The sequence below is a fragment of the Antennarius striatus genome, chromosome 19 (assembly GCF_040054535.1).
Source record: "Antennarius striatus isolate MH-2024 chromosome 19, ASM4005453v1, whole genome shotgun sequence".
Taxonomy (NCBI): Eukaryota; Metazoa; Chordata; class Actinopteri; order Lophiiformes; family Antennariidae; genus Antennarius; species Antennarius striatus.
Window position 1 is genome coordinate 10,019,217 of NC_090794.1, and position 26,933 is coordinate 10,046,149.

Here is a 26,933-nt window from a genome sequence, read left to right on the forward strand (position 1 = left end):
TGAGCTGTCACTCAGGGAGGAGTGCAGAGAAAGAAAAGAGAGGAGGGGAGAGAGGAGAAATAGAGACAGAATGGTGGAGAGATGGAGAGGGAGGGAGAGTTCTTCTGCAAGGTAGGAAAATTCAAAGGAGAAGACTGGAGAGCATCCGTCTTGTTAGAGGAAGACTTAACGTCAAATATGTGTCCAGCTATGTCTTCCTAATCTTGGAATAATCCTTCAGCTAATGGAAAGAACAATGAAACACGGCTATTTTTTGGTTTTGTCATCCCACACACACACACACACACACACACACATACACACCCCACACATTCGCACATCACCAGTTAGAACTGCTCTTTATTTATTTAATTTTTATTTAACCATTATTTATCCAGGTGAGTCCCATTGAGATTACAGATCTCTTTTGCAAGGGAGCCCTGGCCACATTCACACTCACACCTACGGGCAATTTAGGCCAACCAATTCACCTATGGTGCATGTTTTTTTTTTTGGAGGTGGGAGGAAGCCGGAGAACCCGGAGAGAACCCACACAGACACGGGGAGAACATGCAAACGCCACACTGAAAGGTCTCCTTTTGGATTCGAACCCACGACCTTCTTGCTGTGAGGCGACAGTGCTAACCACTACACCAACGTGCCATTTTTGTTTGGTTTCCTCAGTTAACTCAACTACAACTTTTCCTCACACACAGATTACAATCCACACACACACAGCAATGGATAAAAGTGTGTGTGCAAGGATGTGTGTGAGTTGATTAGATACCTTTACTGGTGAAGATCCCCGAAGTGGAAGATGGGTTACTGCTTGATTAAGCCTATGTGTAGGTGATTAAGATAAATCCCACTTAAACACACCCCTCTAAACCACTTACTGCATAGCTATGAATGACATTATCCAGTGTGTGTGTATGTGTGTGTGTGTGCTTGTGAGATAGAGGGAAAAGATTGCACAACCCGTTGCGGGTGATTGGTGACGTTCACTTGTGTGTAAGGTGCACATCCGTTGGCAGTTCTGAATTTTTGGATGTTTATAATGTGATACTGTGGTAGTACAGGGGTGTGAATGAAGGCCGGGAGGGGGGTCAGGCTCAGGAGTGGGGGTTAGAAGGGGATTAGTCGAGGCCAGTTGGATCATTTTACAGCCGGAGGACCCCCACACCCCCACCCCCTCACCCTCTGCAGTCTCCTGGACAATGAGGATTAAACTCCTCTTGTTCCTCAACTCCGAAAAACGGCAGGGCGACAAAGACACTGGTCCTCCTGGGTCCCCTGGCTATGGCTGGGAGCTGAGCTGAGGAGAGGAGGAGGGAGAGAAGGAGTAAAGAGGAGGTGGAGGAGGCGGAGAGGGGCAGGAGGAGGCAGGGGGTCCATCATAAAATTAATCCCTTCACAGTTTCCTCTGGGTGCAAAGTGAGATATGAGGCAGACATGTCTAATGAAACGTTACAGTCATCTAAGGGCAGAGCGATAAAAGTGTATATTAAACTAATGGAGCTCATCATTAGAGGCTGCGTTAAGTGGAACGAGAGGGTTGTGCTTTTTCTGAGTTATCAAGAAGAAAGATTAATCAATAGCACCTACCCTCATTCTCCTAATTCAGACATATTAGAGTGGTCGCAGGTCGTTTTCAAGCTCACTTTCCCATAATCCTCAAGGTTGAAAGTGTGACTCATAAAATTATTTATATAGTCATGATATAAAATCACAATCTGCCTCAAGGGATTTTAAAGTCTGTACACCCATTGTTCTTAGACCCTTGAGAAAAATTCCCCCAACAAAAACCGTTTAATTGGGGAGAAACTGGAGGACATCTTTGCAGGAGCAACAAGGATCCCTCACCCAGCATGGAAACAGGATGTTAAAAAAAAAAAAAAAAAAAAAAAACAGATCACAAAATATACACATTTTGACAAAAAAAATTCAGATGTCCTTGTAAAATGGTAGTTTACCACAAAGAAAGAGTGTCTATACACTCTTTAAAGTGTATAGTTATATGAATAACAAACCATAGGAGAAACAAAATGTACCTCGTATCGCTTGTTAAAATAAATATTTTAATATTTTGTGTTTTTTAAAATGCAAAGAATGGAAATTGCAGTGTTGTGGAAGGTTATGAATGTTAAATTACTTTAACATGACATCCTTTGACACAAATAACTGCACTGATCAATTAATGAAGAACTCTGTGAAGTACTCCAAGCTTAGACAAGCACTTAGCGTTGAGAAGTGTGTCATCATAGCCTGAAGCATGATGATTAAGGATCTACGTATATAAGGCAAAACATCCATCCTAGGACAATATAGTGGGCTCAGTATGTGGCAGGCTTAGCAAAGGAGATTTGGTTGCCCTCAGTGTTTGACTGAAATGACTCGTGTTGCTTTTCGTAGAAGAGGACAAAAGTAATTTTATGTTTTAATGCCAAAGAGCAAATTTACATCCAAGTGAGAAAGACAATAAAGGAGGAAGACAAAAGAAACAAAAGTCTACTGGTTTTAATCTTGGACCAAAAAAAATAAAGGAGTTAATATTGGAACCTAAAGACAGGAGTGAAAGAGAGAACTGAGAAGGACAACAGAGCCAGGGGGAGTTGGAGGAAAGAGGAGAGCAGAGGAGGAGCCTTTCATACAAAAAAAAAAAGCTCTCTTACTTATGAAAGAAAAAAAGAAAAAGGAGCAAAATAAAAGCTTCTTCTCGCCTCCTGGACGTGGTGTCAAATCCAATCAGTGTCAGGTCTGGCAACGCTGCTCGTCTCCCAGGCACCGGCTCACAATCGAGGCGATCCTCGGCCGCCACACCTCTCACTTCCAATCTGCGTCCTCCAGGACGGGCCTGAGAGAACGGGGCCTCGGCGAGGGACAACAATGCACCTCAGATGTTCAAACTCTCATAAAACATCTCTGCTTTATGAGAACTGGATTAACTAGTAAAGGTTTTTTGTTTTTTTTTAAAGACTGCTCAAATATCTTTCGATCAGTTTTTGTTCATTTAACAGCTAATATAAGTGTTTATTGTGAACCACTTGGCTCAAGTTAAATCTCTAGATGTTGAAAGTTATTATTCTTGAAGATCTTCAACACAGGTGGAAAGAATAGGACTTAGTGTCGAGGTGTATATGCCTAAAGCCAACACAAACACGGATAAACTGTTCCACGATTACAAAGACCAACAATTCCTGAGCCGCGCTGTCCCGTTCTAATGAATGTGAGCAACAAGGCCTGATCCTTAAAAACATCGCCAGTCAAAAAAAAAAAGTCTATCCTGAATAGACACCCTCTAAATCTCATTGTTGAGCAAATCCTGTATTAAAAGGAAAGAGTAACTCTGAATTTATACTTCTGAGGACTTTAGTTAAGCCAGTGCCTCCGCCACTTTGCAGCGTGGGCTTCATCGAGCCTGAGTAAATCTGTCTGTCAATGGCGATTGGTTGAAGCCAAAGGGGCCATCTTTTTCACACGCTTCCTTACTCACCCCCCCCCCCATCTCAGCTAGTGTTTACCCGTCACCAAACAATGGCTGGTTACTGGCAATTAAACAGCATTTTTCGAGGAATCCGTGGCTCTGGTCTAATGGCATTACTGTTGGATGATTCAATCCTTGAATAGTCAACAGGATTTTGCCACTTACCAGGAAAATACTGCTTCATCGAATTACCCGTATTACATAGATTTACCCAAAGCTTATGATTCAGGGTTCACAGATTACTCCTCTTCTAAAGATGGCGGGAGAAAGGAGCGATAGGCCAGGAGAGTGACTCCAACGCCTCATGCTGCTGTCACTGGCACAATCTTCCCCAGAAAAAGGCTAAAGCCGAGCAGGGATTTATCCAAAAAGCCTTGCAGATTTAGAGAGATTAATTTACTTGCATGCGATGACTTCTTTTATTTTATTGTTCTTTGTATTCTTTGGTCCATAATATACGATGACGCAAGTCTTGAAAGATGGCTTGTACCACATTTGCAGTTGCAAACACATGCATGCACAAACGTATAGGAGCCAAGCAGCACATTGTGCCCTTTGACCGTCTATGGGTCGAGTCGGCCTGGGCAACTCAAGGAAGATCGGCCAAGTCCATTATCTCACAATGAAGGGCTAATTACTGGGCCTGCAAGCCGCAAATCACACAGCAGCAGACTGCCTGTCTCTGTCCTCCGCTCACCCAACATCTTAATTGCTCTTTTATTCTCTCTCTGTTTTTACTGTGCCTCTCTCTCTGACTCGCACCATCTCCCGCTTCAGCCATTTCACACATAAAAGCAAGATGCTAATTCCCTGCAATGGAAATATTGGGCCTGTGATTAGCCAGGCAGAAGGCTTGGCTGGCCTCTGTTTTCCTCAGCCTGTAAAAAGGGAGTGCTGGAGCCAGCAAACTGCAGTCGTCAGCAGTGGAAATGAAATTCATTTTTCTGTCATCCGCATGCGAGGCAGGGTTGAAAGACTGACCATTGTCATTGTGTTCCAGTGGCAATTTGTCAGACTGCTAACGCTGTTGGTGAAATGTTGATAGAAAATCAGCTTGAACAAAATTAAAGGAGAATTAGTTCAGTTGCCTCTGGACAGAGTTGAGTATTCCTGTCAGTTGCAGTGACATTGTTATGTGGATAATTGTTTTTCTCCCCTTATAGATTAAATATCAGGACCACCCATCTGGACGACTGACTATCAGCTCGTGACTGCATGTTGAAATGCAACCGAACAGGCTGGTAGATATGATTCATTGAATAATCTATGATTCTCATAAATTATCTCTGATTATTTTACCCCAATCCTAATTATGTTCACCCCCTGACCCCAGATGCATAATCTCAATCTGTAGGTAATCTGCTAATAATGGTCACACGCAGTAATCCCAGGACAACTTGTGTTAGTCTTCACAGTCACATATGGAAATTAGATCTAGTGGGGTAAATAGCTTCAATTTCTCCTTTGCATAACTTCGCCCTCTTAACCGCAGTGTTTTCTGAATTACTCACATTAATAAAATGTCCCCTCTCCATTTTACTGGAGAAATGACTAACTCCTCTTTCATTAGGAAAGGAAGTAAATTTCTCAAAATATATTATTAGTAGCCTGCAGCCGCAGCCATTGAAGCAAACCACAGTAAATTATAGTAAATTACAAATTTTATACTAGAAGAAGAAACAACAAAAAAGGAACCACAAGGATCAGGGTGTGAAACAATGAGAAAAAGGTTTTTAAATGATCGTAACAGTAATAGTATCAATAATACACTTTTTAAAAAATACAGATTTGATAATACGCAGGTGCAATCTTTTTTCTCTGTACTGCTTCTTAAAGTAGAATGCTTCCTCGGTAATTGTAAAGTCTTTTCCACATCCCTCAAATGTTTACAGGTTATTTTATGAACTTTTCTTCTTTCAGAGTCACCTGCCATTTGACCTCCGCCTTGTCCCAAGCTACTTGAGAATGTAGTGCGGATATTGAAATGCTCTTTCAGATACTTTCCCTTTGCAGTGGTCCCTCAGGAGCCTTGTCCAAGATGTTGGAAATGGTGGAAAAGGGAGAGAGCTGAGTTTTTTCCCAACGACTGGAGCCGTGGAGTGTTTGAGGAGGAGGGCAGTGATTGGTGGTAGGGACGGGGAAAGGTTTGGGGCCAAGAGGGGTCCAGGTCGGCTGTTCAAAGACTGGCTTTTTGCATTGTTGGTCAGTTGGGGATTAAGGTCCTCTGTGCAGCAGAATAGCCCCTCTAATTAAAAAGGATAAGAAGGCAGAAAAATAGTGAGAGGCACGGGAGGAAGCAAATAGAGAGGGAGAAGGGGAGTGCAAATTTGCAGTGAAAAGAAAGAAAATAAAAACTGTATTCAGTGTCACTCCAGCAGCCGGGCCCATCGATTCAGACTGGATTAACTTTACACTCCTCCTCCCCAGTTCTTTCTGTCACTCACTCTCTCCACCAGTCCCTTTCTGCTACTCTTTCTTCCCATTCTGCTAACTTTGCTGTCCACAGACGTTCCATTTACTTGACAGACTTTTAAGAAAATTTGTATTTGTTGCAGATAGAGACGAGACTATGACATTTAAAAATACTGGTTAGGTAGTGTGTGTGTGTGTGTGTGTGTGTGTGTGTGTGTGTGTGTGTGTGTGTGTGTGTGTGTGTGTGTGTGTGTGTGTGTGTGTGTGTGTGTGTGTGTGTGTGTGTGTGTGTGTGTGTGTGTGTGTGTGTGTGTGTGTGTGTGTGTGTGTGTGTGTGTGTGTGTGTGCGTGTGTGTGTGTGTTACTCACTATTTGCAGCCATCAGAATAGAAACAGAGGGGCTGTGTGCTGTTCCCCAGATGCTGGCTGACGGTAGGTGGGCTGTTTGCTGAGGGGATGCCAGGTTGTGTTTTTGTTTGGCCCTCCTCTGTCCCGCCTGCCTCCCTCCCCTGACCCGATGGGGGGCCCGGGGCTCCTGGGGCTTGTCCCAGCTGACCAATACCCAGGTATGAGGGTTCTCGGTGTGGATAACACTAGTGACGGGCTGTGGGAGGTTAACGAGGAACCAGCAGGGCAAAGACATTCAACCCTCCCATGGGCAAATCACACGTGGTGGATGTGTCTCAGTGACAGGCGTCAGTGTGATCTAATGTAGGCCACGTGTTCCAGAGCACTATGGTGGTTAACATTAGTTAGCAAAGTGTCTCTTACCTACAGTGTTTTTTTAAAGTCATGAGTACTAAGTGGAAAAAATACAACCATTGAAAATAAGGTGCTTCCTGAGTGATACTTGATCAATAATTGATAATAATTGATCAGCATCTAAATTAAAGTAGGGGTTGGTTAAGTGTGAGCTGGATTTTGAAAGTTCACATGGAGGTAAAACGAATGGAAGCAACAAACATATTTATTATTGCCACTCAAAGCTCTCAACGTATAACATACAGTACATCAAAACTTGATTTATTTATTTATTTTTTGTTCTTCCAGTGTTGGTAACACATCCACCTGAGCAGGGAGGTTGTCCAATAATTTCTTTCAGTACAAACTGTTTGGACTGACTTATTACAACACAGTTATCATCCTTTAAAAAAATGTCGATCATCAAAAATATGTTGATCATATTTGTTCAGATCATTTCTAAAACCATTGTCACCAAACTTGACGCATACGTTACCCGTTTTATGTAGTTCTGCTTTCAGCACTAATATTTTTATGCATATCTTATTGTTTTAATTTTACCACTGAAAGATGACTTTAAGAAGACTTAATACACTGTTCATCCAGTGATCTTCTCTGAGCTTCTCAATGATGTGAGGGATTTATTATTTACTGATGTGTTCAGTGTATATTTATGGAGATTAGAGGTACTGTATGTCATTTTTAGATCATTGTAGTCTTTTTATTTGCCCAAATATTTTTTTTTTGCTGACTGCTCTTAGGATGTTAGTACATGTCAAAAAATATATTATGATATGATTTCTTGAATATTTGCAGCTTCTTCGCCAGCTACAGCTCTGGAAATGTAGCTCTTGAATAAACTGTTTATGTTATGTTATCAAATTGTTAGTTATCAAGCAACAATCTTGATTGATTACAGTGATATTGTAAATTTTAATTTCTAATTTTAATTTCTCTCGGCTGAAATCATGAGGGACTTTGATGGCATAACATTAGTAAACAGATACGTGCAAAATTAAACTCAACGGAAGTTCATGGCTAGCTCTCTTGGTTCACCAGAGTACATCTGTATTTTACTAACGCCTGCAATAACTCCCCACATCAATAATCCTTCTGCAATTAACTTCTCTCTCCGATGTTAACTGGACCTCATGGAGATGCTTTAACAAATGGAAGCTACGCATTTATCTGTTGATTTCTACACAAACACCTTCTGTCTAACGCTCATGTAGACTCCACTGAAAATACAGCAGGTCAATACCCAGGAACGCTCGCGCCAGTTTGTTGGATGGTCATCAATATTAGTATCGCTTCCTCCACCATGCTTATCAATAAATCTATCAGCTTGAGTTTGACAGAGCAGAAGGCAAAAAGAAAGCTGTCATAAATGTCCAACACAGTGTTGAACAGATGGGGTTCGGGGGGGGGGTCATTGATTTGACCTTGAGATGGACAAAAGTGTAGATAGATAGATAGATAGATAGATAGATAGATAGATAGATAGATAGATAGATAGATAGATAGATAGATAGATAGATAGATAGATAGATAGATAGATAGATAGATAGATAGATAGATAGATAGATAGATAGATAGATAGATAGATAGATAGATAGATAGATAGATAGATAGATAGATAGATAGATAGATAGATAGATATAAAAAAATGCCCTAAATGTTAAAATATTTTATTCCACTTCAGGAATAACAGATAATAATCAGTTAAATCTATCTCTAATTAATCTCTTACGGCCTGCGGTCTCATTGGGAGCAGACAAAGGGCCGCAGGAGGACGGAGCAGCAACACTTACTTTCTTCATGCCAGCCAATATTATCCAGGACTCTGCGAGAGATCTCAGTCCCACGATTCTTAGCCTTCAATTCGTCTCCGTAACAGCAGGAGAAACCGTGACTCTGTCAATTGGCCCGGAGACAAGGGGAGGGCATATTATACAGACATTAACAAGCGACTTCACCTTTTTTTTTTTTTCTTTTTTTTTTTACAACCGCAGCCCATTTAGCTGAAACGCTCCCCAAGGCTATTAGATATGTTCCGATGAATTATAAATCAGAGGCGAGGATGAAAAGGACTCTGCATGAGCCAAGAACATATAGCTGTGGGAGAACAAGGGGCTCCATATTAAGCCTGGTTGGTCTGTTTGTTATGATCACAGGAGAAATAGGAAAACTACATTTAGGCACATACAGGGAGGGGGGGGGATTACAACTCCTTCAGTCCACTCATGACCACATCACAACACTGACATATGCTGTTTGTTCTGAATGATTCTTAAAACGTGTAGCTCCTTCCCGACAGCTGTGACTTCATAATTACACTAAATCATAAACACTGTAATTGATTACAGAGTGTGTATAGAAGGCTGTATTGATTTTAGTGTTGTCTACGAAGATGCGGCCTCGCAGTCTGTTCATCTGGCATGCAGCCTCCTAATTAGTTCTCTAACCTGCTGGTCTGGGAGCATCACAGAACCTTCACAGGGTCAATGAGGCCGAAGTTTAATCAACCAACAGTTTGTAATATTCACTTTGAATGATGATGGGTGGGTCAGCTCAGGTATAGAACTGATGCTTCGTTTATTTAATCATTTAAAACAAACAAACAAAAATACATACTGAAATAGATTTTCTCTTAACATATGAATATCGTAAGATTTATTTTTAAAATAGAGAATGGGGGTTACAGCTTCATCAGCCACCTTTTTTTTTTTGCTCCTTAAATCTCCTCTACAGGGTTACACAGAATCACACCGTGACAAATCCCCAAGAAGTTCTTTAAACTTCTTTTGAAAAAGTTGCTTCAGTTTTGCTTGCTCAGCTCTTTTTGTCAATTAAATCTTCTCACTGTAGCTTTACTGGACTGGTTGTTATTAGGAGTTGTGTGTGTGCGTGTGTGTGTGTGTGTGTGTGTGTGTGTGTGTGTGTGTGTGTGTGTGTGTGTGTGTGTGTTTCAACGTTAAAATTAAAATGTTAAAAGCACAGCTTGTGGTGCTTTGGAGGTGATGCTGCCACCAGTATGGGCCACATTGCATCCGTTCACACCGCAGTTCATCATAATTTCCTCTCATTTCCATTGGCTGATAAAATTCCTCACAGCCTCTCTCTCCCTCCATAAATACCGAGAATGTCTTTATGCGCATCAACAAGCTTGGCCGAGGGGAAACTATTCAGAGCCGCTCCACACACTCTGCGTTACCGACCGAGGCGCTCGGAACCATTCTTCAACACAACCGCGGGAAAAAAAACTGATGTAAGTGATTTAATTCACTTAGAATTCCTTATTTTCCTATAAATGTGAGGGAGGTGGTGAGAGCCATCAGGAAACGCAGAAAAGCCCACGGGGAGCTAATTGGGAAGGCGTGTCTGAAAAAACTTTTCTCCCTTGAAGACTCGGAGCAAAGGGGCGTTCAAGCGATTAATGGACGGCAGAGGAGTCCACAATTTCAGATTATAATCCACTCCAATTGCTGAGCGTTTGACTGTAGACTGAATGTATTCAGGCATGGAGAAGGGAGGGTAGACCCTAATCCTCAAATCAAGTTGGAGGTTGGCAGAATGTTTCATCCTAAATTGTATCCTATATCTAATCCAGTTGAATGTTCCTTAAAAATGAATAATTTTAAAAGATAACGCTCAGTGTTTACTGGGCAACAACCTACATTTATAACATTCTAAAGTCATTATAGATATATCTGGTGGTCAACAAAAATTTAAACTTTTTTATAATTTTCTTAATTAATATTGTACTCCACAAAAATCCCAATCTTTGTAGAAAAACAACTTAATAATAATAATAATAATAATAATAATAATAATAATAATAATAATAATAATAATAATAATAATAATAATAATAATAATAATAATAATAATAATAATGTGCGTGTGTGTCGGTTTGGGAAAGTGAGTTGTGGGGTTGGTTTGTTGGGGCTGGGGTTGGGGGGTTGGTTGTCTGGCAGTCAGCTGGTCTGATAAATACAATGCCAGTCTTTGTTTTATTTTCGTGACGCAGAAAATTAAGCGGGCCTGAATGCCGAGTCGTGGCTGGCGTCCTGTAATCAGGCCAACGCGTGCCGTCCGGATTATCTCGTTAATTTCTTACAGAAGAAAAAAAAAATCTCTTGTAGCCAATAATAATTAATGGAAGGGCTGGGTAGGCTACTTATTATTGAACGGATGTGGAGCAACCGGTAGCCGGGGGTGCAAAAAGTGACAGATTGGGTCTAGGAGTGGCAGTTATCAGCTCTATAAAAACAAGGGGTTGGACTGGAAAGAGGAGCAGCCCGAGGTCCTGGGAACGTCATTCTACAGGTAGGTGTCACTGGAAACGTTACAGACAGATTCAGATGGCATAGTCTATTGAAAAAATGCTCAGGTTTATGGCACATTATGTGTTCAACCTTTTTTCTGCTCGCTTAACAATGAATTTGGCCTCGTAATAATAATAATAATAATAATAATAATAATAATAATAATAATAATAATAATAATAATAATAATAATAATAATAATAATAATTTAATATTCCATAGACAGTAATATTTTATTAGTAAAAATAATGAACATTTTAGCATGCATAATCTGCTGTTAAATATAAATCTATTTTTTTAATTACTCATAAAATTACAGGTACATAAAACAAAATGTCGCATTAGCGTATTAAATATAGTCAAAGCTACACTGTTTCTTTTTTGTGGTAGATTTAAAAAATTAAAAATCTCGTTTATTTTTTTATTTTTTTCAGTGTAGACGTTTGCGACATTTTAAAGTAAAGTATGAAACTTGAACGAACGCTTATCAAAGATTTTGTTTTTCTCACAATAATTGGGGACAAATTTAGCGGCCTGTTTCCTTGTTTGTTTAGGTGAAGATTAGGTGCTCCTCTCTAATCAACACTTTTAGATAGTCTCACCTTCTAAATCTAATTACCGGGAGCAATTCATTTGGAATGGGGGGGGGAGTCGCCCTGACGAGTGGACTATGTCAGAAACAATTTTGCCTCTGCTTCCAATTATTTGTGAAAATTGTCTTTTGCATTTTGATGCAGTTATATTTTAATGTACATAAGAGACTTTTAGTGGAAACTATATCATTAGGCCAGAGATATAGAAATGAAGATGCTCGAAGAAGTATTTGAATGGGCATGCAGTTTGCAGTGCTGGCGTCTTTGTTTGTTCCCTAAAGTCTTTTGTTATCAGCATTACTTATCGGTCAACAGTGGGCTTTGTTTCTGCAAATGGCCCCCCAATCAGCTGTCTATTTAGCTTCGCCTAACCTGTGGGTATATGCTAATTGTAAACTCGGTTGGGGCCCAATAGTGTGTGCATTTTAACGACAATGTTTTGTTTTGGTGCAACCAGGAGAGGAGTGTTTGGGGAGGAGGGGAGTGATGAGAGGCGGGGTTTTTCGAGCAGTTGGTGTGTGTGTGTGTGTGTGTGTGTGTGTGTGTGTGTGTGTGTGTGTGTGTGTGTGTGTGTGTGTGTGTGTGTGTGTGTGTGTGTGTGTGTGTGTGGTGGAGGGGGTGATGGCGTAAGCGCCTGTCAACCCAGACAGAGCATCTTCGGTCCAGCAGGGACAGCTGGGGGTCTCCGCTCGTCTTTAAGAGCCCTTCTACACCGAGGACGCCCACTTTCTTTAAACCCACCGCGATGCGTAAAGGCTGTGCGTAAAAGCCAGGAGACAACTCCAAAGCTGAAAAAAAGAACTTCCTATTCTGTGTCCCGCTTCAGGTCGTTCTGGACGTGGTGAAATATCAATTTTGGAGACGTGGGAGGATTAGACCGTGATTTCCTGCCTCATTTTCTTCGAATCTCGTCTCCCTGGATTCTTCTCATCCTGCCGCTAGAATGATGTCCTATTTGAAACAGCCGCCGTACACCGTGAACGGACTGAGTCTATCTACCTCAGGGGTGGACCTGCTGCATCCTTCAGTAGGATACCAAGGTAATTGAGTTAACTCTTTTTTTTTTAACAGTATTTTACAGTAACGACCAAATGACGCATGGCTATTTGTACTTCTCAGACAACTAAAAAAAAATCCCAACCAATATCTCTAAAGGATTTAAGAGCTTCTTTTCAATCAATAAATTTTGTTTTTTGTAATATTTTGAAATCAGTGTTTATAATAACATCATACGTGCCCTACAGTATATTTAAAACCATCAGCTAAATAAGTTCGTTTGTTATTTAAATAACCATTGTGTCCCCCCCCCCTCCCGTCTTCTCACCAGCCACCCCTCGCAAACAGAGGAGGGAGAGGACGACCTTTACTCGGGCCCAGCTCGACGTGTTGGAGAACCTTTTTAGTAAAACTCGCTACCCTGATATCTTCATGAGAGAAGAGGTGGCCTTAAAGATCAACCTGCCAGAATCTCGTGTGCAAGTGAGTCCTCAACAAAAAAAAATAACTCCATCAAACAGTGGATTAATGGAGCTGATGATGATTGGGTCGTTATTGGCCTCTGGGAGGAGAGACACTCCATGAAAATGTTCTTTGCATTGTTGCTTGATAACAGACACTTCATGAGGTCATATTTGAGCCTCTTCTGCGATTTCTAAATGATAATTTCACATAAGTACTGGCTCTTTTTCTTCAATATAAAGTCAATGTTATTAACATAGAGCAAGTGAGCAATGATTTTTATTATTAAAATTATTATTTTCTGACTATATGACTGCTGGATTGACGTATGTCATATTATCATCTTCTCATGAGGTATTTTTGTTACGCCTCTTATATAAAGAAGAAAAAAAAAGTTATTTAAAAAAAAGCCTAAAATGAATTGCACGTGTTTCCCTTCCAGGTGTGGTTCAAAAACCGGCGGGCCAAACATCGCCAGCAGGCCCAGCAAACCTCGACTGGCGCGCAGAACAAATCTGTCAGCAAGCCGCTGAAGAAGAAGAGCTCCCCGGTCCGGGAGGCCAGCTCAGAGAGCGGAGCCAGCGGACAGTTCTCGCCGCCTTCGAGTGCCTCACTCACGGCCATCAACAACAGCACGGCGCCGGTGTCGATCTGGAGCCCGGCGTCCATCTCCCCTCTGTCCGACCCGCTGTCTACCTCCTCTTCCTCCTGCATGCAGCGCTCCTACCCCATGACCTACAGCCAGGCGCCGGCCTACAACCAGAGCTACACGGGCTCGTCGTCCTACTTCACGGGGATGGACTGCAGCTCGTACCTTTCGCCTATGCACCACCAGCTCTCCGCAGCGAGCTCCGCCATGAGCCCGATGGGCAGTAACGGGGTGTCCAGCCACCTGAGCCCCGCTTCCTCCCTGTCCACGTCCGCGTACGGGGCCGCAGGCCTGGGCTTCAGCGGAGCCGCAGACTGCCTGGACTACAAAGACCAAACAGCCTCTTCTTGGAAGCTCAATTTCAACGCTGACTGTTTGGATTACAAAGACCAGACAGCGTGGAAGTTCCAAGTGTTGTGAGAGCAGAATTTAAAGGGACGATTCTGAGAAACTGCAAACATTACAGCCTAATTCAAACCAAGGTTTGGAAGCAGCAAGTGAGTTGTTTTCTCACGACTACAGGCCCCAACTTCTACCTCGGGCAGGGCAGACCAGGACTGCAAACTTGTCTCCTCTTGCTGGGTTAATTTATTGAATATTCAAACAGACTTCTCTGCAACTTTGATCAAGGACACGGAACAAATGTGCTGACCAAAAGGAAAAAAAGATCAAAAGAGCGAAAGACTCAAGCCTAACTTGGCTGAGTTTGAGGAGTAGGTCAGGGTTTCTCTTAAGCTTCTTAAAGACTCCCCTCTCTTGTCTTTTTTTATTTTGTTGGCCTGCTGAAGGGTCTCTTTGATCAAAGCTTCGTGCATGAATGTGTACGAGTGTGAAATAGAGCTCTGAGGTGAACCTGGATGCACTATTAATTTATGAGAAATATGTTTAAGACTAGTTATAAGAGACAATCAGTCTGCTTTGCGTGTGCTCATATATGTCCTTGTGTCTGAGTTATTTTCCTGTATTTCATTTCCTTTTCTTTTTTTTTAAACATTGTGATTCTGTGTACAACTTGTTTGCAGTTTTTCTTCAACACAAACCCAGCTGTGAATTTGACCGGATGTTAAATGGTAAATTATAATAAGGGACTGCAGGGTAAGCCAGCAAGCCAGCAACAAGCAATTTGATCTGTAAATGTGGTGAGGAGGACACCAGAAAGTCAGTACATAACAATAAAGACAACTCCACCGGACCAAACACTGGCTGAATTTGTAAACCCATTTACATCATTTGTGTTTAATCCAGTTTTATTGTCTGTTCCTGCACAAAACTCATCAGATTTCAACAAAACATGGGATGAAATCATTCCAATTTCACTTACTCAGATTTTAGAATTTCAAGTTTGCCACCAATTTGATCTAAAATAAAATGTGTCACATTTCATCCACCTTCTGCCCACTTTTTTTTCCTGCTTATCAACAGATTCCATGATTTCTGCCCATGCTGGGTGGAATGTGCTTTATGGGAGAGTTATGTTAATCCCGTCTTTCAAAGAGGATAATCCAGCATTTTTATTGACGGCTGTGCTTTGATTTAGAGCGCGCTGCTGGAAAGTTCACACGGAGAAAGGTGGAATGAGCTCTGCTCAGGAGTCCAGGAGCAAACGTGCATGCCTGAAGAAAACATAAGCAGACAGTAAAACAGAAACACTTCATGATCCAGATAAATTAAAAAAAAAAAAAAAAGAACATCAGGAAGTAGTTTAGGGTTTTATTTCCACCAAAGGGACTCTAAACTTTATCTGACAAATTATGGCATTATTTTAATATATGAGGCTATAATAAAATCACTGCGCTTCAAATCATGGCCGTGCGCTTTGGTCCAGACAAATGAGCTCCTCTGGAGTTCAACAGTCTCAGAATCAATGTGTCAGGCATCTGTTGCGGGGTTCCTGATTAGCCCTGCATTGCACTTATGGATTTGTGTGCATATAAAGCCTGTTGGTTTTTAAACAGAGGGTGAGAATGAAAGAAGAATTAGACACGTGTTATTGGTCTAATTAGGATCTGACAAGAGAGGTGACAGAGAGGCCTCCCCTGACTGACTGTTTCTGCTATTCCAAGAATTTTGTTGACCATTTGACATCAATTGTCACCAAAGGAGACAATTACAGAACAAGCAGCCTATATGGAGGCATCCATCAAAACATTAAAACTCATAACGTTGTGTAATAAGTTTTTAATAAAGTCCTAAAAATTGCAACTATGACAACTGATTTTAAATTTGCACATAAAAACCGTCATAAATAAAATTCTATTTATGACGCTAATAAAACGAAGATGAGCAAACACACAATCCGTAGAGAAAATGTGTAATCCATATGACCCAGATTTATGATAAACCAATAGACCAACTCTAAACTCATAAATATCGATTGTGATTTGTGATTAAATAACGTTCAGATAAATATTCAAATAAAACTTGTTCAGAAATAAGTCTATAATCTCCATTAAATTTTGAAATCATTCTCTGATAGTTCAAGTGGACTTAATTTAATTGGTTGATTTTAAAAAAATTGATTCCAGAGTCATATTTAAAGCTTCAACGGGTCAAATAATCCTAATTTCAACGGAGAGCACTCAGTCAGGACGACCAGGGGCCTCCATTCGGTTTTAATTAAGTACAAGCGGCACTAAAGGGGACATACGGGTCCGACAGACGCGCTTCATTAATCCTCTCGTCATATTTGAGGAAGTTTAACAATGAAAAGGAGTCTCGGAAGTCTCCTCCAGGCTGAGGCGACCGCACATTTAGCCGCCCGTCGCCCGGAGGCAGGGCCTCCACTCCCCCGGCGACTCTTTACCGCCGCCGGGGATTTGCGGATTGAACGGGTCTCGTGGGAAGGCGCAGGAACCGCCGGTGTGAACCGCGCCTCGCGTGCAGCGTCGACGCATCTCCAGTTTTCTGCGTGTCAGCGTTCCCCGCAGCGGAGAGGAAATCAGATGATTTCCGCCGGTGATCCCATATATTTTAATCCACTTTAAGTTATACTACTAACGACGTGCCATATGTAACTTTTCTATCTATTAAGAAATCAAAATGCTAATTTGTCAAGGAGATCAATTACATCACTGTATACAGACACTCTATTTTTTTGTATAAATTAATAATAAAACTGTATACTGCTCAAAAAGTTTAGTTCCTGCACCCACAATGAGTCAACATTTTATCCTGCCTGTATTGACTACATATTGGTATTTTTATGATTTTTCAGAAACCTTATTTATTACGCCGCAGCTGAAAAGAATAAAAATCGATTCCTGAACACTCAGATCCACCTAAATGAGTTACGTATTAGATGTGAAAATGATGTCAGACTGATTTTGTATCAGCTTTCGAAAGCCATATAATAGAAGCTGTTTTCAGAGCTCTATCTGTAGTCAGTTTACAGACAGACTGCCTTTTCACTTAATACAACAAGTCCATTGAGAACAAATAGAGGTGTCAATTATTGTCTGGAGACAAGATGCATGACAAAAACATGAGGAAATGTTACCGATGAACATCTGATGTCTTAAACAAGCCTATCTGAGTTATTAAAAGCAGGCTAATTCTATTATCAATCATATAATATCATTGACAGGCATATGAGTATGTTTAATGAGGATGAAAAAAAGGTTTTTGCTCAGTTTTGAGTCTTAAACCATTTTAAAGACATGGAAAATGGCAACTGAGGGAACCCCTGTTAAACATTGCTCTGCATTTACAGCATAGAGCTAAAAACAAAAGCTTTTAAATCCACAGGACTTACCTACTTTAAAGTTAACCCTTAGTTTTGTGGGGAGCAATTAAAAAAACAGTTTAGCTTTAAGCCCCATTAAGGCATCACATGGTCACATTCGGTAGATGCATCTGATAGAACTGAGTTTAATCTCATCAAATTGTATAATCCATGACAAGAAAAAAACGCTAAACATGACATGTATTAACACAGATATTCACAAAGAGTTAAGGCTGTGTGCTCATATTTATTTACCATATTCCTCAACCGCCATCTGACAGGAGTACAGAAACACTATTGTTTCAAATAGACTAAATGAGATTCCATGACTCTTGTTGTTGCAGATGAATTATGTATGTCTTACTGTGTGTGTGATCGACGTCGTCTCTTAGGGAATGTAGGACACATAGTTATGCATAACAAAAGAATTCAGTTATATTCTCACATATAATTTGGCCATTTATCCCATGTTCCTTTTTTTCATGAAAGAAAATATGTCTAGTTATTTTGCACTTATTTTATGTTCCACTGCTGTTGAAAAATCAGATTCCTTAACCAAGTGCTGCTTAATATACAGTATTTTCACTAATTTGAATACTGTTTGGCATATAGGCCTGAAGTAAATTAACTTGTCCATTAATGGAGAGACTCTAACAAGGCCATTGAGGTTTCAATGAAGCTAATGCTTGCTTGGAGCTGTTTCTTATAAGGTGCAGTAGAGCTGCCTGAACAAGAAGAGAATGTGTTTCTGAAGCTGTTTTAACTGTAAATGTCTCTGAAAATAGTCAGCAGTGGTTGTAAAATCTAAAGAGATCCTGTACTATAAAAATACCCGAGTGAACAATGTCAAAATATTCTGTCACGGGGGAAAATAAATGTGAATTCCAAATGAATTGCCAGGAAGTATTAGTAAAATATAGACAGTTCTGCAGAAAAATGGCTTCTAACAGGTTAAGCAGCATTTTATTGCAATACCACCAAGGAAACTAATTTTAATATAGTTGATTTCTGAGCTCAAAGAAGACAGATCACCTCTGATTGGTCACCAAATGGTCTTGAAAGGATCCAAACAGATCACTCCAGGAAAAGGATCGCAAAAGAAAAAAAAATTTACATTTCTGTTTGCTGTTTTGATTTCCTCCCAAATGGGGCCTCGAAACACCCGATGATCTTGGTTATCTCTTGACGATATCACCAAAAGTGAATGAATGAGAAGCATTTTTGGATTTAATTATAATTACTTATTTAAATACAACAATCATTGTCATTGTTATTATTATTATTATTATTGTGTTGTTAATCTGTACATGCGATATCTATTGCTTTGTCTGTCCCCTCCTAGAAGAGGGGTCCCTCCTCTCTAGTCTTCCTGAGGTTTCTCCCATCCATTGTTTTTCTGTGTCAAAAGTGTTTTGGGGGGAGTTGTTCCTTATCCGATGCGAGGGTCGTACTGCTCGCAGTACACAAAGGTCAGAGGGATATCGTCCATGTGCAGACTGTAAAGCCTTTTGAGACATTTTGTGTGAATGTGGGCTATATAAGAATAGATAAACTTGAAACTTGAATAGGAACCTCATGTGTATTTTTTAACAATTTTTTAAAAAAATGTTTAGCATTTCTGCCATATTATGGTGGAGAAGATGAACTTGTATTTAGGTGACATATGTATCATGAAATATAATATCATATTAAGCTTTACACGTATATTTGTTTAAATACTAAACATTACTGGAGACGATGAGCCGAACACTAACGGTGTCACTTTTTGTCAGGTGCCCGGGAACAGTGTGGTGTTGATGTCAATAAAAACTGGGGATATTTTTATTGCAAGTTTTGTTTATTTCCTGTCCTCTTTATGATGGAATTTGCTGCAGAAATAGCTACAAAGATTGATAAAGGCCAGAGGTTATGTATAGTTTTATATTTCTAAAAATCATTTGAACATATTTGATCTCATTTGATACAGTTTTACATGGAAAAAAACTGCAGACTAAGAATATCTCTAGATGGAGCAAATAAACATGTAAACTGATAAGATGTGTCTGATTTGTATCATAATCTGTACATTAATCCCATCTAATAATAACCCAATTTATGTAGAATTATTTGATTTTAAAGATTTGAGCTTGTTATGAGTCTATGTAAACCTCTTAAATGGAAAAAATAACTAATGTTAAACTAAACAGCGATTGAGCAGTGTTAGGATTTGAGCTGGACATCTCCGCCATATGGTTACATGTGGAAAGCAAATTATTAATAATACTGGGATGCTGTCACCTGAGCAAATGCAGCACTTTAAAAACACACATATGTTCTAGACACATATCAAACACAACAGAAAGCTGATGAGAGGATTAAAGAAAATCCAGCATATGTAAGAATAAGTGGCTGCCATAGAACTGTGTTCTTTAGGTTTTTAAAGCATCCATTTAGCTACAAGACCTTACAACCCTGGATTATGTCCACAGTGGACATTCAGCCAACAAAGCACTCCTGTCCTTATGAGAACAGACCATTAGTAGGAAAAAAAAACATAAATCTCCTTATAAGAGAAAAAGGGAGATGTTGCAATAACAGATTATATGCATTTTATAGCCAAATTGACCTCCATAAACTAGAGCTAAAAGCTGAGTGACTAAATACTAAGTGAAGCATCACAGATGAATACAGTACAGCGGGTGGAAAGCAATATAGAGGTTATGTAATTATTGTGAAAGCAAAAACTTATTTTCTCTTCTCTTCTCTTCTCTTCTCTTCTCTTCTCTTCTCTTCTCTTCTCTTCTCTTCTCTTCTCTTCTCTTCTCTTCTCTTCTCTTCTCTTCTCTTCTCTTCTCTTCTTTTCTCTTCTCGTCTCTTCTCTTGTCTGCTCTGCTCTGCGCTGCTTATGCTTATATTTTTACAAACACGTGTGAGAATATCTAAAAATAGGTTCATCTCAGTGCCAGCATCCTCATATATGAACAAGAGAGATCTCAACTGCCAACGTCTCCTGTACTGGTGTACAATACAGAGGTTAAAGGTCAAGGGGCCTCCATTTGCTTGTCAGAAAATCAGTGAGAGCAGAAAATCTTCTGAAACGCCATTCATGTCCAACTTTACAACAGCCAGATACAAACAGGATTTAATCTATGAAACTGAATGTAACGCTCAAAGTACAAGTCAGGAATTGTGGTTTCCTTATTTCTGCTACATTTTTGTTGAAGCAGCATCGTTTTCATCCGTCTCTGAGCAGATGGGGCAGTAGTACAGTACAAAAGGATGACACAGAGTTTGCTACCAGATGCTTTTCTTTTGGCCCACCTGTTCAGAACAACACTCCCGGAGGCGTGTCTGTTGAGCACACACATCGGGAATAATAATAATAATAATAATAATAAACCTTTATTGTCCCACAGTGGGGAAATTTGTGAAGAGGCGTCTGTCAGAGAGTCTTGCAATATGACTTTAGGATCAATCTAAGGGCGTCTTCTCCCCTACAACAATATTAAGCATGAAGGCGTGGGGCAAACATTGATGTGTTTAGGGATCAATCATACTGCTTAGTGTGTGTGTGTGTGTGTGTTTAGAGCAGGAGGCGTGTGCCCTCCATGCACCCCCACAGTCGCCACACGCCTGGCCACCTGCTCTCGGATTAGAGAGCATGTGGATTACACGCGTCACAATGGAGATACACAAACACAAATATGCCCCTGGCTAACAAAAGAGACACACATACGCACCCCGGACAGCCTCGCCACTAATCACTTTTAGCATCTTCAATATTTTGATATTTTGAGAATTAGTATCTTTGGACTCAGGGTGCAACGTGACAGATGACGTGTTATCCTTGATCATGTTGTTGTGCACAGGAGTCCACTTTTTCACCATTGTATGCATTTCATGAGAATTTACTTGTTTGTGGTTTAATTTTTTTCACGAGAGTCTTAGTGTGAGTTTTGGTGTGATGTCAACACGAACCTGTAGCTTTCACCGACAACGGACACTGCAAGTTACAGCAAAATGGATCTGGATAGTTTCCTCTCAGTGACCACAGAGTCAGTAAAGCACAATGAAGAGGATCATTATGAGGTCATAAATAGATTGGTTTAATGAAAGCCCATTTAATTCACAGCCATCTTTTTCCATTATTATCAGTAACACTATGCAAAGCGTTAGAAAGCCAAAATCATCATCTTGTCTTCCATGCATTTTTATGGACTAGCCAATAACATTTGTCAACCTCAAAAGTGTTTCCTGCAACTTAATGCAAAAGCAAAAAAAAAAAGTTGATTGATAAAATTTACTCTCCTGCTAAAGGAAATGGTTAAAAATTATTTTTAAAAAAACCCACATAAATGAAACACAGATAAATTTCACAGAGAAGCAATTCAGAGTTTATTTTCAAGAATGATGCAGAGTAAATTTTGCTTCAGATATATAAATATAAGCCCCAGAAGGAAAAGATGTTTCAAATTTCAAGTAAGCTGAACTTGCATGAATTAGTCATGATGTTTAGTATTTGACAGTTTTACGAGGACTAATATGTCTGATATAACACACATGATTGAACTGAAGCAGTTACAATAAATGACTGAAAGGTGGTGTAATTGGGTTCCATTAATGATGTACATACAGTACAATCAAAAAAAAAAAAAAGAATCACCAACTCTATTGTTGGATGGAACCACAGTCATGGTTCAATGTTGGGGTGGAGGTGTTGCCACCGTCTTCTCCCTCTCACTCACCTCCTTTTGCCCCAGAGGGTCAGCGGGTTTGTTTTGCTAATGACCCCATCCCGCTATGACCTCATTCAGTTTGCGCTCATTAATTGGTGGCACACTGGCACACTGTGGTGTCAAGGGAGGGCCTCACACGCCCAGGGGGGCATCCCATTGTAAACATTCCTCCCCGACAAATAAGGTATTGTTATTGATGATTAACGACAATGAGGGGTACTCTTTGTGTGTGTGTGTGTGTGTGTGTGTGTGTGTGTGTGTGTGTGTGTGTGTGTGTGTCTGTGTCTGTGTGTGTGTGTGTCCTTGTGTGTGTGTGGGCATAGAAAGGTGATGAATACAGTAATATTGATTAGCAAGGTGCTACCAGAGATTAACCTCAGAATGTCGGATGATTTCATGAATGAAGATGCAAGCCCGTTTTCCGTCTGTTTTCCTCTGTTGATGTCACTTTTCACCTTTGAGTCAGAAGAATAAGAGGAAATCTGTTTTGTACAAAAAAACCCCATCAAATTTGTGATATTTTCTCTTTTGTTAATTTCGGGGTGAAATGCACATTATTTTGCCATCATTTTCCACATGGCCAGAGATCATCTTCCTGTGGAGAAACTGCTGCAACAACGATGTTGTGCTCGATTTGTGATGTAACTCCAATATCTTGTTCCAGGTCCTGTTTGGTTGGGAGCACACAATCGGTATTCTGACGCAGTCAGTCGACTTGAGTTATTGGGAGGGTTGTCATTCCTGCTCCAAAGATGAAGGACAATCATCCGTCACTTCTACCGAAATAAAATAATGGCTTTTACTCATGATAGATCATAAATTGAAGTACTGCTACTTTAACTGAAATAAAAACCGCAGTATCTCCTCTACAAAAAGGGTGTAAATTACCCAACGTGGTTGATAGGAATGAATGAAGTTTCTGTTTTTCCCACAACATGTTAAACTCTCAGAAGAAGGCCTGTCTTCCATGAGGAGAGGGTGAAATATTCAATTCCTTATTTGATACCCTTGAGGTCTCTGCATGTGTTAAGTGGTTCCATGACTTCTGAAAGAAATGCCTGAGGTGATTCATGGTTTTCTTAATGTGCCTGTCACAATGTTATTATTCAAATGAAATCAAGGGGAAGTGTCTCATTTTGTGTGTCTAAGTGTGTGTGTGAGACTTGTAGTTATCATTCTTGATCATCATTTAATATGTGTAATATCAAATTTCACAGATCTTAATTGCAGAGCATTTATAGATCAATTAGCAAATGATCTTTGCTCTCTGGGTGTCGTTTGTATGGGGTCTGAATGGATTTTTCCATTTTGGAACCTTTCACCACCTCACATGACAAAAAGAACAGAGAACAGTGGCAAAATGTTCTGCTGCTTGTGTCATGTTTTTATTTGGAGAACAAAAAAACACGACACGTGTGCCTGCAAATACCTTCATACATAAACACAACCATTCAAAATCTTGCTTTTTCTTACCTTTAGTGGGTGGCAAGCAGCAAAAGTCATCATTGCATGCTGCCCTCCTCCTCCTCCTCATCTCCTCATCCCACTATCACATCGGACAGGGTCTACTTATAGTACCGCGCCAGAAAGCGGAGAATGAGGAGAGAAAGGGTATTATGACAGTGAAGAGAGAAAAGAGAGGGAGCGAGAGAAAAGAAGGGCAGACAGGGTATTATGAGAGAGAGGGATGAGAGCAGTGAAGGCATTTGGAGTCTTTATTCACCTTCCTAAGCCATGGGCTCCGCTCCCAATCCGATTGGTCGATACGGCCAGCCATGTAAATGAAATGCAAAGCAGAGAGACCCTGACTTCCCTTTGCCAATTTGTGGGGCCCTTTCTCTCTTCCTCCACCAATGGCTTCATTCTTTTATCAGTCTGTCTTCCTCACAACGTGATGCCTTTCTTCCTCAGTATCACAGCCTGCCGCCTTCCCCCTCTGATTCTTCTCCTTCTCTCTGGAAGATAATGATTTGCCTTTTTCTGTAAGAGCTGAACTCTGCACTTCTCTAATGTTCAGCTCGGTGGATTTAACCCACAGAGGCTTTTATTTTTTTATTACCAGGGAAACTCCAGTAACAATTAAGCATATTTTTCACATGTGCTTTATGTGTGTGTGCAGAAACACAGTTCCTTTCTCCAGCACTGGATTAGAGGTCATTCTATGTTGTTTTCTCTGCACTTCAAGTTTTTTTCAGACAGCGTCAGGTCTGACCCTGTCTAAATTTATTTACCCACATTCCCATCAGAATGGCCTTCCTTGATTTAGACATGTCAGTGTTTGAGAGGGAGTCCTTCCTCGACCCCCCACAGAAGGAGGGTCTGTTGACACTAAACTCTTCCCAGGGGGTAGAGTACCAGTAATGGGGCTCTGGCTGTGTCGGCCCCTGGCTGTGAGATTTACTGCACAGTTTATTTATTTTATTTATTTATTTTGTTGAGTTTAATCAGCTCCAGCAATGTTTTTTTTTTTTAAACTGGAGATGGGACATGGTGACAGACCGATAGACAGGGCAGGACTGATGACAGCTTTAAGTGCAGACAAATGCTACAGTCTGTTCCAGATTAAAAATGCCCACTTCCACAGTAATCCCTGTAGCGCTGCCAAATTGGTATTTCCTTCCCTTCCCTGAACTGAGCTGTAGTAAATGTGCAGAGACTGGGATAAGAAGAATGTGCTTCACACTCCTCAGCCTTGTGTGTGATTAACCTGAACTAAATCTGAAAAAACCAAGAACAATTAGTCAAAATAATTTTCAAGAATTTATTGCATGGATGCTCATTAAAAAAAAAAAAAGCTCAATATTATCTCTGCTGATAGATGTGAAGAGACACCTCTAAAAAATTACTACCATAAAAACCAAAGACTCAGACGAGAGAAAGAAAAAAAAACCAAAGAAGGATTTTCCTGTGGGTGCAAATGCAGGTACAGACAAAGTGGAGAGTAGAAAGAAGAGTGGGTCCAGTGGACCGTTCATCATGCAAACACTACCACCTGCAGGCCGCAGGCTAAAACAGACTCATCTACAACAAGGCAGTCAAAGACTGCAACATCCCGCGACACCCCTGAATTCAACATTTTACCCTGACCCACACAATTTTGTGTCTCTGCCTTCCTGAAAATGTTGCTTTTTGTTTTGTGATTATATCTCATCAGGTTTCAGAGATGTGTACCTAAAAAGGTATACAGTGTGCCATGGTTCATCGCTCTTAATGCGTTCCAGGAACCACACGCGATTAATGAATTCTGCGATAGAGCGACAAACTATTTATCTTATTTATGGTAATTTTAAAGTTTATGAACCCTCCCCATATTGATATTAAACCACTTGATATCTGTTTGACCTTTTCCCAGACTGTTATTGACTGTTTGAAGCACTTTTGTGTCTCACGGAAGTCCGAGATGCACAGGACATGCCGCACTTCCAGATGCCATCAGCCAATAGAATGCGCGTATGGTATCAACTAACTGCCTTCCAATAATCCGTGATGAGGTGAAATGCGATCGTTGATGTGCGACCTTGATTTCTCAAGGTCAAGGTCATCATCTCATTTCCATCCCCTTTGCCGTCCGAGCAAACTCTGCACAGAGCGGCACTCGAACCCAGAACTGCCTTGCTGTGCCGCCTGATCATGTATTTGCCTGACTGTAATGTTAGTTTGTATTTTCAGTTTTTACTTTTTTTAAAAACATTTTGGCAAAATGTTTACAATGGGAAATGCCAGTGAAAACATACCATTGGAAAATGAATCAGCACAGTGTGATTTAGGTTGTTATTCTGTGTTATTATTATTGTTATTATTGTTATTATTGTTATTATTGTTATTATTATTATTATTATTATTATTATTATTATTATTATTATTATTATTATTATTATTATTATTATTATTGTTATTATTATTATTATTATTAATATCATCATCATCATCATCATCTCACAATAATGATTTTTCCACGTACCAGACATACAATATTTCTCGATCCAGATCATACCGTGTCGTGTGGTAGATTTAAAATATTGTAGGCATTATCCATGAATTAAGAGAAAAAAATGTTGAAAATCTACAAAATCTTCAGGTGTCTGTAACAGTGGGTCACATGGACATGACTCCATCACGCCAGGAATCAAACACGTGTTTGAATACAGTACAGTCATTACTGTAGAACAAACTACAACCAGATACAATGCTGAAACACTTACAATGCACCTCACGATTTCATTTCCATGTGTGGTAACGATATTATTTTCACTGCATCACCCCCTCCCTTCAAAAAAAAAAGTTAGGCATCAGTTATGGCGTCAACAACAGCATAAACTCAAGTTGTATCACTTGATGAAGTCAATCGATTTCAGAGAAGACACATTAAGAAGTTGGTGAAATAATAAAATGACTAATAATGGCTGACCAACAGAGTGGTATCTCCATTTCACGATACAAGTGATGCAGCACGGTGGCATGGTGGAATCAAACACGTGTTTGCCTCACATCAAGAAGGTCCCGGAGTCCATTCCACCTGGAGCCTTTCCGAGTCTGGATATTCTCCATGTGTCTCTGCGGGTTCCCTCCGGGTTCTCCATTTCTTCCCACCTCCAAATACATGCAACTTCATTGGATTGTCCATAGGTGTGAATGCGAGTTTGATCTGCCAGTGTGTGGCTGTGTGATGAGCTGGCATCTCATTCAGAGTGTACCCTGCCTCTTGCCTGTAGACAGCTGCGATAGGCTTCAGCAGACCCGTATCTCAAATAAGCGACTGAAGCAAGATGAATCTGATTTTCTCGTCAAGAAGACAAATGAATGAATGAATGAATGAATGATACTAACAGTGTACTTGTTGGGCTGTCTATCAC

At 40.3% G+C, this 26,933-nt stretch overlaps 1 protein-coding gene across 2 annotated transcripts; it reads left to right on the forward strand.

Moving 5' to 3' along the window:
- The first annotated feature begins 10,814 nt into the window (after nucleotides 1-10,814).
- LOC137613446 (homeobox protein OTX2-like) lies at nucleotides 10,815-14,985 on the forward strand. Of its 2 annotated transcripts, XM_068342679.1 has the most exons (4): nucleotides 10,815-10,945; nucleotides 12,364-12,577; nucleotides 12,865-13,016; nucleotides 13,438-14,985. In XM_068342679.1, the coding sequence occupies exons 2-4, from the start codon at nucleotides 12,481-12,483 to the stop codon at nucleotides 14,062-14,064; spliced, it is 876 nt and encodes a 291-aa protein (XP_068198780.1). In that variant the 5' UTR covers nucleotides 10,815-10,945; nucleotides 12,364-12,480; the 3' UTR covers nucleotides 14,065-14,985. The 2 variants fall into 2 exon arrangements, with proteins under 2 accessions (XP_068198780.1, XP_068198781.1); XM_068342680.1 differs by lacking the exon at nucleotides 10,815-10,945 and having other exon boundaries at nucleotides 12,155-12,577.
- The last annotated feature ends 11,948 nt before the right edge of the window (nucleotides 14,986-26,933 follow it).